The sequence below is a fragment of the Aspergillus ambiguus genome (genome assembly GCF_047715705.1).
Source record: "Aspergillus ambiguus strain CBS 117.58 unplaced genomic scaffold BDV59scaffold_19, whole genome shotgun sequence".
Taxonomy (NCBI): domain Eukaryota; kingdom Fungi; phylum Ascomycota; class Eurotiomycetes; order Eurotiales; family Aspergillaceae; genus Aspergillus; species Aspergillus ambiguus.
In genome coordinates this window covers 493,365-508,544 of record NW_027395532.1, presented here as the reverse complement: position 1 = coordinate 508,544, position 15,180 = coordinate 493,365, and the positions used below count along the sequence as shown (strand labels likewise).

The 15,180-nt window shown below is 54.7% G+C and overlaps 5 protein-coding genes across 5 annotated transcripts; 3 read left to right on the top strand and 2 right to left on the bottom strand.

Annotated features, from left to right (window-relative positions):
* Positions 1–90: 90 nt before the first annotated feature.
* BDV59DRAFT_202699 (uncharacterized protein) lies at positions 91–636 on the bottom strand (the record flags this gene model as incomplete). Its single annotated transcript, XM_073694105.1, has 3 exons — positions 91–204; positions 296–558; positions 627–636. The coding sequence occupies 3 exons, from the start codon at positions 634–636 to the stop codon at positions 91–93; spliced, it is 387 nt and encodes a 128-aa protein (XP_073547343.1).
* Positions 637–3,326: 2,690 nt separating this feature from the next.
* Positions 3,327–8,393, top strand: BDV59DRAFT_180200 (kinesin-3 motor protein uncA). The gene has a single exon (XM_073690022.1). It carries the CDS (start codon positions 3,397–3,399, stop codon positions 7,963–7,965), a length of 4,569 nt encoding a protein of 1,522 aa, XP_073547342.1. The 5' UTR covers positions 3,327–3,396; the 3' UTR covers positions 7,966–8,393.
* Positions 8,372–9,677, bottom strand: BDV59DRAFT_180199 (NADP-dependent oxidoreductase domain-containing protein). The gene is made up of 3 exons (XM_073690021.1): positions 9,178–9,677; positions 8,556–9,095; positions 8,372–8,500 (listed from the first exon to the last, which is right to left on the bottom strand). The coding sequence occupies exons 1-3, from the start codon at positions 9,609–9,611 to the stop codon at positions 8,452–8,454; spliced, it is 1,023 nt and encodes a 340-aa protein (XP_073547341.1). The 5' UTR covers positions 9,612–9,677; the 3' UTR covers positions 8,372–8,451.
* Positions 9,678–10,006: 329 nt separating this feature from the next.
* Positions 10,007–11,390, top strand: BDV59DRAFT_193729 (DUF821 domain protein; the record flags this gene model as incomplete). Its single annotated transcript, XM_073692274.1, has 2 exons — positions 10,007–10,384; positions 10,455–11,390. 2 exons carry the CDS (start codon positions 10,007–10,009, stop codon positions 11,388–11,390), a joined length of 1,314 nt encoding a protein of 437 aa, XP_073547340.1.
* Positions 11,391–14,042: 2,652 nt separating this feature from the next.
* BDV59DRAFT_202695 (glycoside hydrolase family 43 protein) lies at positions 14,043–15,083 on the top strand (the record flags this gene model as incomplete). The annotated part of the gene is made up of 2 exons (XM_073694104.1): positions 14,043–14,354; positions 14,415–15,083. The coding sequence occupies 2 exons, from the start codon at positions 14,043–14,045 to the stop codon at positions 15,081–15,083; spliced, it is 981 nt and encodes a 326-aa protein (XP_073547339.1).
* Between the last annotated feature and the right edge of the window lie 97 nt (positions 15,084–15,180).

Genomic DNA, 15,180 nt, shown 5'->3' with positions numbered 1-15,180 from the left:
AGGCCAGCAATCACGCCCCACCACACCGCTCTTCATCCCATGAACAAGACCATGCTCCAAGGGCATTTATGCTGAATTAGTAATACTCCTCTAGTCACGGTCATGGCTATTCTCGGTTATCGTCGTAGGTCCCAAGCCGACATCAAATCGATCACGGGCTTCCTCGTCGGCGTTGATGGTCCATGAAAGTCCATGTCTTCTTGTCTGAGCACCATAGGATAGGTGTTGTGCTGGGTTAGTCGGATTGATGACTGAATACTAATGCTGCTCAGGGTGATAAACGCTGCCATTGTACCGTACCCGCCGTCTGTTCGTCATCAAACAACACCAGCAATGCCCAGACGTCTTCGTCACCGCCATCGCGTTTGAATTCCCTTAAACTCACCAGGAAGGCAAACCCGGAGCTTATCTTTCCATGAGTTGCAGCGTGCACTACATGTACCGTTAACTCGAGCATAGAAAGTGTTGAGCTGTCGAATTTCTTTCTATCTGATACCGAGTGTGGATTGATGGCTTCCAGATGTAGATTGACGACGGCCAGAAGCAACCGCGAAGGGTCTGCCGACATAGCCAATGTCGAGCTACGGGGTCAGCTACGGGCCTCGTGCAGCTGAGATCATACTTACGCAAGCTCATTGTGAGATGTTTTACCTCTTCAGCTCTCAACCCCTACATCTCCAGCTCCTGATCAATCAGTCACATTGTCCGACATCACACCGGTCCAAATACTCCATGGTAGTAGTAACAGGCGACGATGCGATGATCAGGGTTAGGGGATCTTCTGACCATCGCAACAGGCGCTCTATGAGCAAGCTAACACCGTCAAGGCTACGACCCAATCGAATCACACCATCGTTGCTTGGGTCTGGTAGGACCGTATAATGAGTCAAGATTCCAGCTCGTTCATTGGCAGGCTCACGTTGCCTCGTTTCCTTTTCGGTGTGGTATGTGACTCGTGCAGGGTATTCGTCACCATCACGCCTGAGAGACACTCCGTTGTAGTTCTCGGTCGTGATTCGGCAGTCTTCTCGAGATTGTCTTCCGTAACTTCCTAGGTGGCGTTTTCCGCCCCTGGTGCGATCACGACGGACGAGATCCGAGTAAGACGTTGCCCTCTGGCCCTCAGCCCTTTCTTGTCCAGTTTCTTCTTGCAGCAAAAGTATGTTCCGATGTGCTGGCTGGAGTAGTCTAATATTCTAGTGGCTATGCGAGCAATAAAATATTAAAGAAATCCTATCGCATATGCTAGGAAGGCTATGTTCTATTCTGAAATCCACTCTTTCCACTGGAAGAAGGGTCTTGCTCTATAATGTCACAGGGAATCTGACGAGGCGAACGGTTGAGTCACTGCTAGCCCCAAATTCGGCTCGTAACTGTCATAGACAGGATACCCACATTTGACTACATGGCCATCTCTGACAGGTTGAGTTGATGGTCACAGCAGACTTGCCAGCTGTACGTGCATTTAGTCGTCTCTCCACACCATGGGTATCCCTCTACTTATTCATGAGGGCCAGTTAGAATATGATCCTTCCCCACGTCCTGGACAATAACCATTGTTTGGGTGATAGAGTGAATCTGCACCCAATATCTAGCATTCTTCAGTTGTATCAATTTGATAGTGGTTACCGTCCCAAGTTCCTCATAGCAGAGGTGTAAGCGTGACTGTGATTCGTAAGCTTAATATATATAGACTACTTGTCATTCACTTGCCAAATTTCGTGAGTGGGTGGAGAAATGTTGCCTTGATTCCCAGATAGACCTGATGCAATCTATTTGAATCTACTGTGACCATCTGCAGCTTTCCAGAATGTGGAGCCTTTGCGAAAACCTCTTCATTGCTTTCGGATGACCTTTACGTGAAGACGAATACGGACCCATTTCTAGAGATACCATGCATTTATGAGGGTCCATCTTGTATTGTATATACCGGCACTCTATCTGCTCAACTTCAGAGGATCTATACTGGCGACTCGTATCTAGATATAAGCATTCACCAGTATTGAAGGCTTCGGCGGTCATAGCTGGTCCGCTCACGGCATGTTCGACCCTTTGGGATAGCGTGGGTTGTGGTAGATATATATCTGCGCAGTACGTTAGAGCCTCTTCGGTTGAGAGACTTCATAGCAGCGACACAACCTAGGTATACTACTAGTATCGCCTGAACGAGCAAAAGCAGGATTACAAACGCAACCTTAAGATAACCTTCTTCTTCTGTCTACTGAAACCGAAATCTGGATCAAACCCGGGGAATACTACCACGGTCCCACAGCGGAGAACCCTGGAAACAAAGAACCCCAGACGAGGGACACGAATCAGGAATCCGTCGAATAGATCTCGATAGGTGCCTGCATATCGCCCCAAGACTAACACATATCATATTCTCGCCGCAGAGACGGAGATTTCCTCGACAGAGTCGCTGGTGTTGCTGATTGGAAGGCGATGGCCGAGCGCTTACCTAAGCCGCCAGGACGCCGCCTTTTCTGGCCTCATGTGGCTTTTCCCGCGTCTGCGGCCAGATGAATGTTGGACGTCAAGTCGACCTGATCCCTGTGAGACGTGGTTCTTCCCACCCCCGAGACACGGTCTTGTATCAAGCCATCGCGAACGGCCACCGCGTCGATCCCGATGTCAACTTCGCCTCTGTCGACTTGAATCCTCGCTGCAGTTTCTCCCCTGAGAACGCGCCGACAGTTACCCCCCCATATACGGCCCTCGCTACATGACGACTGTGGTGACGCTCCGCGCTGACATTCAATTCCCGCGTGGTGTCCCTGCGAGCATTCGAACGTGCGACTCTCTCGAATCCTACGACAGACAGTAAGGTGACCGACTCTTGAATCCACGACGCCGCGGCGCTTGCGGAGGCGTTCGCGTTCCCCCGATCGCTCTTCGGAGTTGAACTCTGTACCTGTTGGAGGCAGTTGACGGCCCCGAGTATATGGGGCATAGTCCATCATGGCTCCAGGCGGCGGAGGAAACATTAAGGTGGTGGTGAGAGTGCGGCCTTTCAACAGCAGAGGTATGTCGACGAACCGCATGGCGCATCCCTGTTTCCTCCACCGGACACCGCACTAACACTTCCTGCTCTCAACGCCAGAGGTCGACCGAGGCGCAAAATGTATCGTTCAGATGAACGGCAGTCAGACCGTCCTGACCACCCCGCCGGGCGCTGAAGATAAATCATCGCGAAAAGGCGGCAAAGGTGCGGCGGACGGGCCCAAGACATTTGCTTTCGACAGATCCTACTGGTCCTTCGATAAGAGCGCCCCCAACTACGCGAGTCAAGACAGCCTCTTCGACGATCTGGGTGTGCCGCTGCTGGACAATGCCTTTGGAGGTTACAACAACTGTATCTTCGCCTACGGTCAGACCGGTTCCGGCAAGTCGTACTCGATGATGGGATACGGCAAGGAATACGGTGTCATCCCCCGGATTTGCCAGTCGATGTTTGAGCGCATTTCCGCGATGATGCAGCAAGACAACCACCTGAACTGCACCGTCGAAGTGTCCTACCTCGAAATCTACAACGAACGCGTGCGCGACCTGCTCAATCCCTCCAACAAAGGCAACCTGAAAGTCCGTGAACACCCGTCCACGGGTCCATATGTTGAAGACCTGGCAAAGCTGGCTGTGCGGTCATTCGACGAGATCGAAAACCTGATGGACGAAGGAAACAAAGCCCGAACCGTCGCGGCCACAAACATGAACGAGACGTCCAGTCGATCGCACGCTGTCTTCACCCTGACCCTCACGCAGAAGCGCCATGATGCCGAGACGTCAATGGACTCGGAGAAAGTGTCGAGAATCAGCCTGGTCGATTTGGCCGGTTCCGAGCGTGCGACCTCAACTGGTGCCACTGGTGCTCGACTTAAGGAAGGTGCCGAAATTAACCGATCTCTGTCAACTCTCGGTCGTGTCATCGCCGCCCTCGCCGATGTGGCTGCCGGCAAAAAGAAGAATGCCTCGATGGTTCCGTATCGTGACTCCGTCCTCACATGGCTGCTGAAGGACTCGTTAGGAGGTAATTCGATGACGGCCATGATTGCGGCCATCTCACCGGCCGATATCAACTTCGAGGAAACCCTGAGTACGCTACGCTACGCTGACTCGGCAAAACGGATCAAGAACCATGCCGTTGTCAACGAAGATCCCAATGCCCGGATGATCAGAGAACTCAAGGAAGAGCTTGCGCAACTGCGATCCAAGCTGGGTGGTGGTGTGGCGCCGGGCGCTGGCGCTGCGGCCGGTGCCCCAGCTGGTGCTATTCCTTCAGAGGAATACTACCCCCCGGATACGCCCTTGGAAAAGCAGCTGGTGTCCATCCAGAAATCCGATGGCACCGTCACCAAAGTCAGCAAGGCAGAGATCGTGGAACAGTTGAACCAGAGCGAGAAGCTCTATAAAGACCTAAATCAGACATGGGAGGAGAAACTAGTCAAGACGGAGCAAATCCACAAAGAACGTGAGGCTGCCCTGGAAGAACTGGGTATCAGCATCGAAAAGGGCTTCATCGGTCTCAGTACCCCGAAGAAAATGCCCCATCTTGTCAATCTAAGCGACGATCCGTTGCTTGCCGAGTGCCTTGTCTATAATATCAAGCCAGGAACGACGATGGTTGGGAACATGGACCAAGGAAGTAACGTGGAAATCAGACTGAACGGCTCCAAGATCCTGGCCAATCATTGTAAGTTCGAGAACGTTGATAATGTTGTGACGATCGTGCCGACCGAAGGCGCCGCGGTCATGGTGAACGGACTGCGCATTGACAAGCCCAAGCGGCTCAAGAGCGGTTTCCGCATCATCCTGGGCGATTTCCACATCTTTCGTTTCAACCATCCCCAGGAGGCTCGTGCCGAGAGAGTGGAACAGAGCCTACTGCGTCATTCGGTCACGACGAGCCAGCTTGGCTCGCCAGCCCCAAACAAAACCCACGACCGAAGCTTAAGCAAGACTGGTTCGGAGCTGGATGGCGATTCCAGTCGGGCCGATTCGCCCATGCCTCAGCAGCAAGGACGTGAATCAGACTGGTTTTATGCCCGTCGCGAGGCTGTTAGCGCGGTGCTGGGCCCAGACCACATTGCGCACATGCCAGACGATGAGCTCAACACCCTGTTCGAGGACGTGCAGAAGGTCCGGGCAACCCGTCGTGGACTGATGGAGAACGAAGAGGATTCAGACTCGCTGAGTTCTTTCCCTGTGCGGGATAAATACATGTCAAATGGTACTATCGACAATTTCTCGCTGGACACGGCCATTACTATGCCTGGCACGCCTCGCCACAATGACGAGGACGAAGGCCAGAATGGGATAACTTCGCTGAATTCCGTGCGACAGGACTTGCAACGGCAGCTAGATCGACAGAAAGAGGAGTATCAAGATAAGCTGAGGAATGCAGAGGCATCCTCTGGCCAAGGTGTTGAAGATCTGCGCTCTGAAAAGGCCAAGATGGAAGAGGCGCTCCGCGCAACGAAACAGGAATACGAGGCACAACTGAAGAAGCAGAAAGAACTATTCGAATCCCACATAAAGGACATGGGCCAGCCTATCCCGAGGATATACGAGAACGGCTTCGCCAAGTTGGACCCAAGGGAGATCGAGGTTGCGATTTCTGTCTACCGTCACTGGTCACAACAGAACTACGTCCGGATGGTCGAGAAAGTGCTCCAGCATGCGTCGCTGCTGAAGGAAGCGCAGGTTATGAGCCATATCATGGACAAAAACGTTTCCTTTCAATTTGCCATTATTGATCATGGACACAACATGGCTTCATCGTATGATCTCGTCTTGAACGGCATTTCCGGAGATGAGGACATCGTCTTGGATGATACTAAGAAGCCCTGCATTGCCGTGCGCGTGATTGATTTCAAGCAAAGTGTCATCCATCTATGGTCCATCGAGAAGCTCCAGCGGCGTCTGCAAGCCATGCGACAGCTGCATCAATACATTGACCGCCCCGACTATATCCAGCATTTCAAGCTTGAAAACCCCTTTTCCGAGCCCTGCTCGCCTCAGTACTCCCTTGTTGGAGACGCTGATATCCCACTCACCGCTGTGTTTGAGACACGGGTGCAGGACTTCTCGGTTGAAGTTACTTCCCCTTACACCCAAAATGTCATTGGTATAATCAGACTTTCCTTGGAGCCATCATCGGCCCAGGCACCTTCGTCCACCCTGAAGTTCAACGTTGTTATGCGTGATATGGTTGGCTTCGCCGAATGGGAGGGCACTGACGTTCATGCGCAGCTCTTCGTCCCCGGCATTTCCGACGAAGGGGGCGCAACGACTACCCAAATGATCAGCGGATTCGAGGAGTCGCCCGTTCGGTTTGAAAGCGTTCACAGCATGAGTCTTCCGCTTTCAAGCCCGCGGACTGCGGCCCTCAAGATTTGCGTGTATGCCCGCGTGACGCAGATGCACCTTGATAAGTTGCTGAGCTGGGACGATATGCGCGATTCGGCCGAGGTCACTCCCGACAAGCGGAAAACCCCTCGAATTGCCGAGTCCGAGTTCTATTTGGAAGAACGACATGATGTCTTTGCCCGGGCGCAGATCCTTGAACTGGCCGAGAATGGAGAGTATCTTCCGGTGGAAGTTGTGCAGAGCAATAATCTGGATGCGGGGACCTACCAACTCCACCAAGGTCTTCAGCGTCGGGTTCTCGTGAACCTTGCGTACAGTTCCACGGAGAGTCTCCCTTGGGACGACCTTACCAACATACGGGTGGGTTCTGTCCGACTGCTTGATCCCTGGGGCAAGATTCCCGACCAAGATCTCCAGACCCCCGATGTCCCGCTGAAGTTTGTCCAAGAGCCGATGGTCAAGGACAACGCCGACGGGACTTCCAATGTCACAATAATAGGTCAATGGGACTCGAGTTTGCATGGATCCCTCCTTTTGGACCGGGTGACGGCCGAGAAGTATCGTGTGCAGGTCACCCTCAGATGGGACCTGCTCTCGTCGCGCTTGCAAGACCCGGTGACATTTGATGTGGACCTGACTCTGCAAATCCAAGGACGAACCTACGTGCGTCCGCAGTCCATGTTCAAACAATTCTTCAATTCGACCCGGATCGTCCATTCGACCGTTCGCATGTTCTCGTTGGCCGTCCGGCCGGTCTCTGCGAAACGCGCTGCCGACCTGTGGCGTATGAACACGCAGAACGACTACGTCAAGGGCGAAGAGCTGCTCATAACCTGGTCTCCTCGGAAAGTGTCGCTTGTGCGGGACTTCATCGCAGCCCGTAAACGTCGCCGACGTGTTGCCGAATTGAATGCCGCCAAAGGCGCGCTCAGTGCGAATAGTCTGGTAGCCTCGCCTCCTAGAAGCGGGCGTTCGACACCCCTCCGGAACAACGATCTCACCGAGCGCAAAGCTAAGCTTCTCCGAAAGTACGTCGAGCTGTGGACCGCAAAGACGGACCCCACTGAGGCCGTTCTTGTTCGAAGCAACACCGAGCCGCCGGCGGGTGGTGCGGCGTTTGCTGCGCGCACAAACCAGTCAGCAAGCGATGATAGTAGCTTCGTATCCGATGAATCCTCGCTGAGGCCCCGATTCATTGCGACAATCCAAACCCTGCCAAAGAACCCGTCTTCCCTCAAATCTGGATACCTGTTGACCCCGGACGACACGAACAGCCACTGGGTACGGCGCTTCGTCGAGCTTCGGCGGCCGTACATCCACATCTATTCGGTTCCTGAAGGCGACGAAATCAATGCCATCAATTTGCGCAACTCCCGAGTCGACCATGCGCCGGACTTTGCACGCCTGCTGAACGGACCGGGCGCGGAGACCGACCACAGCTCGTCGAAGGGTCGTCCAAACGTGTTCGCCGTGTACGGGGCGCAGAACACCTTCCTCTTTGCCGCTCGAACAGAAGCGCAGAAGGTCGAATGGATCCTGAAGATCGATGAGAGTTATTTCAGTAGCGCAGGAGGGAAGGCCGTGGCTAACGGGTCGGGATAGAATGCCCCCTGTTGCGCTTGGACTCTCCTCGCGCACTGCAGTCGACTGACTATGACGACGACGAATTTGCTTTGAATATTACGCGAACAATGACATTTATCTCGCCCGATATCTGAGATGCGATAGGGTTATCTGGTCTCTTACACTGCTGCCCCATTTCTCTCGTTGCACATTTGCTCTTCCTGGTTTATTTTCATTTCGGTTCCCAGACGAAGCCTTTTGTCGCCCCATACACTCTTTGTTCGGATACATTTACGTTGGTTGATTTGAGATACCCCCCTGAATACACCGCCGCTTATGACGCTTGCGATCTTTCTGTACATATTCAATGTGACATCCCAGACATAGACGGGAGGGGCGGCCAATGATGGTATATAAGAGGCTGCGGCTGTTCGCCGGCGACAGTCGTCCTTGACAATAAACTTACAGAATATGAAGATTGCGAAATACATTTATATCTACATGAAACAACTAGCTACTCGTAGGCTACGCATTCTCCAGTGGCGGAGTATCTGTGCAGAGCGTGGCCATCATCCTATGCGACGGTTAGCACAGAACTTGAGCAACAACTCTAGGTGGAAGGCACTTACGGCGCAGGATACCGAAGACCCTGGATGTCCGCTCGCTTCGCGAGCGTCCGAAGGTCCTGGACTTCCTGATCACTCAAATCTAGCCGCGCCGCGGCCGCATTCTCGTCCATCCTAGCCGTTGACTTCGTCCCCGGGATGGGGATGATCTCGGGGCCCTGGGCCAGCAGCCACGCAAGCGCGACCTGGGCCGGGGTAGCCTCGCGTGCGCGGGCCACAGCCTCCAGGCCGCGCACCAGCTCCATGATCTTGGGGAAGTTCTCTTCGGAGTACTTGGGCAGCATGCGGCGCAGATCGCCGGCGGGGATGTCGGTGTGCGACTGGAACCGGCCGGAGAGCACGCCGCGGCCGACCGGGCTGTAGGCGACCACGGAGACGCCCAGCTCGCGGCAGGTGTGGAGGACCTCCGAGGCGGGCGATTCGATGTCGAGGGTGAAGAGGCTGTATTCCATCTGCAGGGCGGAGATGGGGTGGACGGCGTGGGCGCGCCGCAGCGTGGCCGCGGAGACCTCGGACAGACCAAGGTGCCGGATCTTGCCCTGGCTGCAAAAGGAGAACAGTTGGCTACGGTTGTTTTTGAAGGGGAAGGAGGTTCACTTGAAGATCCAGGATGGGGTCGACCTACTTCTTCAGCTCCACCATCGCCTCGACGGTCTTCTCGATGGGCGTCACCCCGTCCACGCGATGGCAGTAGTAGAGGTCGATGGTGTCCACACCGAGTCGCTGGAGGCTCTTCTCGCAGGCCATCTTCACGTACTCGGGGTCAGACCGGAAGGTGTGGCGTCCGTCGGGCTGGCGCTGGAGCGCAAACTTGGTGGTGAGGAAGATGTCGTCGCGCTTGCCAGATCGCTTGATCCATTCGCCGACGACGTCCTCGCTGTCCATGTAGACGTCGGCGAGATCCCAGAACCGCAGCCCGGCCGCGTGCGCATGGTCCAACAGGGCTACCTTCTCGTCGAGAGTACCGCTCGGTCCATAGAATCCGCCCAGACTTCCGAACCCGAACCCGATGGCGGGGACTTCGGGACCATCTCGACCCAGGATTCGTAAGAGAGACATTTTGGGGATTTGAGAGACCGTTGATGGTGAAGAGCAGGGCGATTGTGGCGGAGAGATTGAGGGAGTTGTAGATGAGCGTTAAATATCGGCGTCATCCGCTATACCCGTTTAGTTGCCCGACTGTGCACCTTGCCAGTTTGGAGGAACCGTTGCGGGGACATGACAGAGGGTTGGCCATGGTGATGCCCTGTACGTCTGTGTCATGGACGTTCTATGCATAAACTGAGCTGTTCGTGGCACTGGAGAAGAATATAGATCGAGGATACTGCAAGGGTGATCACGTGGCTTCCTTGTTGCTGCGGAAACAAACAGAGCATCAAACACCACCACATCACCTCTCCCATCGCATGCCCTTCTCAGTCTGGCACCCCACACCCAGCATTGTATATACTCCAATGCGCTGGTCGCAGTCTCAGTCCTCTTGGACCCGCTGTCTCGCAACGGGTGCGCTGCTATCGCTCGTCTTGCTCGCATTCCTCGTCTACAACCGCCAGTTCTCGACCAGTGATCTCAAATATGTGGTGAAACCGCCCTTTCAACAGCATTCCTCCGCTGCATGCACCAATGCTAGTGCAGAATGGGAATTTGACGTCGGGCGGGACGGCGACAACCACGGCCTGTCGGAGGATCAATGTCGTGCGGCATTTCCGAAACTCTTTGTCGAGACCGACCGGTCAGCCTCATTCCGAGAAGCGAAACCAATCCAATTTCGCGAGCTGGAAGACTTGGTCGTCGAGAATGGTATGGTACGGGGGTTAATTAAGGATGGGGAGGTAAGTTCTAGCGCTCTGTTGGACGGGTTCACAGGCTGAGCGCGAGTCTAACCCATTTGTGCGCCCACAGCTGTATATCGTCGACTACGGCGCAATGCCGTTCACCTTCTCCCGCGCAAAGGCGACCCTAAACTCTCTACAGCGAGCTCTGTCCGCCTACCCCGACCGCCATCGTCTCCCCAGTGTTGAATTTGTCCTCACAACGGACGACTATAGCTCCGGCCAAGGTCCCATCTGGTCGTATTCCAAGCGGGACGAGGATGACTCCGTCTGGCTGATGCCTGACTTCGGATACTGGTCCTGGCCGGAAGTGAAGGTCGGCCCGTACAAGGACATCCGACGGCGCATTGCCGCCGTGGACGACGGCGAGACCACCTCGGCCGGGGAGGTAATCCCCGGGACGCGGTTCCCAGACAAGAAGAAGCAGCTCTTCTGGCGCGGAAACGTAGCGACGAACCCGGAGGTGCGTGAGAAACTGCTGGAACATGCGCAGGGACGCAGCTGGGCCAGCGTCCGTGCCATTGACTGGGGCGACGAAAACGACATCCGGTCCAACCTGTTGCCGATGGAGGAACATTGCCGGTACATGTTCCTGGCGCACACGGAGGGCCGCGGCTTCTCCGGTCGGGGCAAGTATCTGCTCAATTGCCGGTCGGTGGTGGTCTCACACAAGCTGGTCTGGCGTGAGGCGCATCATGCGGCGTTGATCGCGTCGGGGCCCGATGCGAACTATGTCGAGGTTGAGCGCGACTTCTCCGACTTGGACCGCAAGATCGAATTTCTCATCGATAACCCAGAGACCGCAGAACGCATCGCCGACAATGCCGTGGGGACGTTTCGGGACCGGTATCTCACGCCGGCGGCGGAGTCGTGCTACTGGCGACATCTCGTTCGCATGTATGCGTCGGCCTGTGACTTCGAGCCGATATTGTACACTACGCACGAGGATGGGACGAAACACCCCCGTGCGATGCCGTTTGAGACGTGGATATTAACTGCGTCGTAGGGTATCGTATCTAAAGCGTGTTTCATCGGATCAATACTTGCATACCGGCATAGTGGAGTTGGCGGTTGCAGGTTTACATTTACAGTATATTATGATTTTCCATATACGGCGGGACGGCGTTAAATGTGTATATACAAGACCATGTTTGATACTCGAATGTCTTATCGTTATGATGCATCTGCTCTCTGCGCCACCCATCTGCCTCAGACAGAGGACTCTGCTTCCATGGTGACACTCGCCTTGACATCATCAATGGGGTCCCTTGCCTTCAAACTGGCGGTAACTCGAGTGCAGTCCGCCCAACGGCCGCCACTGCTGGACTCTCACGCACATGACGATCTCCAAGATGCAGTCAGCAGCAGACTGACAGCTCCATAGACGCCCAACCCGTGGATCAGACACGCGATTGCAGCCCAAACAACGCGGGCTCGGCGTCGCTCGTTCTCTTCTCTTTCCTCTCCTCCCCTCACGTACATGTCGTCATCCCCTCATGGGATGCATCGTGCGGGGCGAGGCACGAATAATGAAAGAGCCGGGCGATAGGACAAAGCGCGCTCTTTCTTTCAGCAGACTCACGAGACCAGGCTCAGCTGAGACCCATAAGACCTCGGGGGCTAAGAGCCGCTAAGGAGCCACCGGCTCAAAGCCACCTCTCACATCAGACCTAAGGAATCCCCACCGATCTAAGGGGCGCGATCGATTTCTTGGCTTGTTGGGCCCATTGTGGATGTGAGGGATAAGGCAAACCTTGTTGCCATCGAACACATCCAAATCTCCTGTGGCCAGGGACTCTCAGGAGAGAGCCAAGGGAAATTATGCCCTTCGGAGTTTATGTCGGTCTACGCAAGGGCCTATAGCTTCTGCAGGAGTTTCTTTGTCAGGGAGCATGAACGCGGTTGGGCTGCTATCTGCTCCCTGTTCGGCGTGCTTTGTACGTTGGGCTCAGGATATACATTGAAGGGTCGCACTTGTTCCCCCACTGTGAGGTCTTTGTTGTCTGCAATCCATGCTATCCTCGGGACAACTGGGCCAAAACGGACCCCGGGAGGGGATACAGTGTGACATTCCCGAGTGACCCAATGTTCGAGAACCAAAGGACATGCAGCCGCCTGGGAACTTTGTTCCCCTTCCTTGACCATGTGGCTGGTGGCTTTTACACAGGACCATGGTATCGTGACCCTTCTCCCGTCCATCCATCCATTCATTGTGGACTGCATCGTCTTGCCTATTCGGGTATACAAAGCTGGAGTAAACAAAACCATGACAAAGACTGAAAGGGAAAATAACGAATAGAAACCGCAAAGATAAAGAATGACTGTGGGCTAAAGTAGTATCATGGGATATCTCGGCCGCCTGCTGAGTCGTGCGTCCCCTCTTGGTGACAAGGATGTTGGTCATGGTCACCGACTGGACGGCTTCCGAAGACGTCCCAGCTGCGCAATTATGTGGGCTTTCAAGACGTCTGAGAAGTACAAGTCGCATTCGACAACTGCTGGGTAATATCTCGGCAGTGGCTCATTGCTGCGAGGGGGGCCACCTGAACCTGGTTCGTCGCCAGCGCCAGCCAAGTATGGAGGAGACCAGGAGAGAAGGGAAAAAGCGGAACTAATCCTTGGAAAGGCTGAGACATATGCAAACGTCTGTAGTCGGGAAAAGCTCTCCAATGATTCTCAGGGGGAATGTTTTATCGTCCAGTGGTTTGGATGAGCCCTTGCATCGCCCTGCGGTGGAGCTCTACAGGGACGATCTCTTCATCCTGTTTACTCGGCCACCAACACGTTCCTTTGCCGGGCTAGTATTTGTCAAAGAAAAGCAACTGCGAGTTGTTGCTGTTTATTTTTGTCGCTGAGGCGAAGGCTTTCGAACGAAACCAACAGCCTGGATGGCTGTGGAGAGACTCCATGATCTGCACCCAGAGCGATCATTCAGCAATGCGGCACCGCTTTCGGGGAGCTTCACAGGCCAATCGGTCTGGTTTGCGCTTTTCCTCGGTACTTGATTTTTAATTTCTGTCGTGTCTTTATTTTAGGTTTTCTTGTTTTGATTTTTTAACCCTCGTTTTTTTCCAGATCGTCAGTGACCGGGTGCAGGAGGCTGCCACGCTCGCTCAATGCGTCTAGACTCCACCACTTTAGTCCTTCCAGTGGACCATTCCCAAGCCTGATAGTTTCGACAATGGACCCGGTGAGATCTGATCCACTCGAAGAGGCTAGAAAAAAAAGTCGCCTGAATGGTCTGCTGCAGCATATCCCCCACATCTTGGCCGGCACTTCACCCTGTGTGTATGCCATGCCTGGGCCACCAGACCCCCCCGAATCCCCACCGGCTTGTGGCTTCCCGTTATCAAATGGCTCGATGATACCGTTCAGGAGGAGAGACATGTCAAGCTGTCCCGCTTGGGGCCAAATGCGGTTGGCGCAGTGTTGGCCCGAGTTACCGTTTTCTCAAGGGCTCATGGCTCTCCTTTATAAAGCCTTGCCGCACATCCCGAAACCGAGCAGCATACCTGACCTGGGACTCTCTTCCTTTTTTCCTCTTCTCGTTTTCACTTTCCTGCGTGCCTCCCAGCCTCCGCTGGAGATCTGCTGACATCCTCTCCGGTGATCTCTATCCTTCTACTATACCGGGCACGTCAGGTCCTCGTCGACGATCATGTGGCTTCCTCAGTTATCTTCCTGGGTCTTAGGGCTAGCCTTGACGACAACGGTCCTTGCATCACCGCTACACAAGCGTGTGGCCGGCCCTCGACTGGTGCTCAATACCAACTTCCCGGATCCTAGCTTCGTGCAGGACCCGCGCAACAACACCTGGTACGCTTTTGGCACCAACGGCAATGGAAAGCGAGTCCAGGTCGCCAGCTCCAACGACTTCCAAACATGGACACTTCTTGATAAGGAAGCCCTGCCCACTCTCGCTGGCTGGGAGACGAACGTCGACCACTGGGCTCCGGATGTAGTACGACGGGTACGTCCCATGCACGCTTCCCACCCGCCTCTATACATCATCCACTGACCACCCTCACAGAACGACGGCAAATACGTTCTGTACTACTCCGGCGAAGCCAAGGAGATGGTCCGTCACCACTGCGTCGGCACCGCCGTTTCGGTAGGCACCGACCCCTCGGGACCGTATGTCCCGAACGAGACGCCGCTGTCCTGCCGATTGGACCAGGGCGGCTCCATTGACCCGGCCGGCTTCCTCGACAAGGATGGCAGCCGCTACGTCGTGTTCAAGGTGGACGGCAACAGCATCGGCAACGGCGGCGACTGCAACAATGGCGTCCCCCCGCTGAAGCCCACCCCGATTCTCCTGCAGAAGGTCGCCGACGACGGCTTCACTCCCATTGGAGATGCCGTGCAGATCCTCGACCGTGATGACAGCGACGGCCCCCTCGTCGAGGCCCCCAATCTCATTCTCCACGGCGACACTTACTTCCTCTTCTACTCGACCCACTGCTTCACTGACCCCAAGTATGACGTCCGCTACGCCACATCCAAGTCCATCACCGGACCGTTCGTCAAGAGCGGCGTCAAGCTCCTCAAGACCGGCGACTACGGACTGACTTCGCCGGGAGGCGGCACGGTGTGCGGCTGCGGTGACCGCATGCTGTTCCATGGCTTCTGTGGAGAGGATACGCGCTGTACATATGAGGCTAGCCTGAGCATCTCCGGGGAGCAGGTCACGCTTCTGTAAATGTGTCCTTTGGGTTGGAGTTTTGGGGGTTCCTTTTCTCTGGATATTATATTTTGTTTTTTTCCCTTCATACATCATATCCTTCCTCCTTATCAGT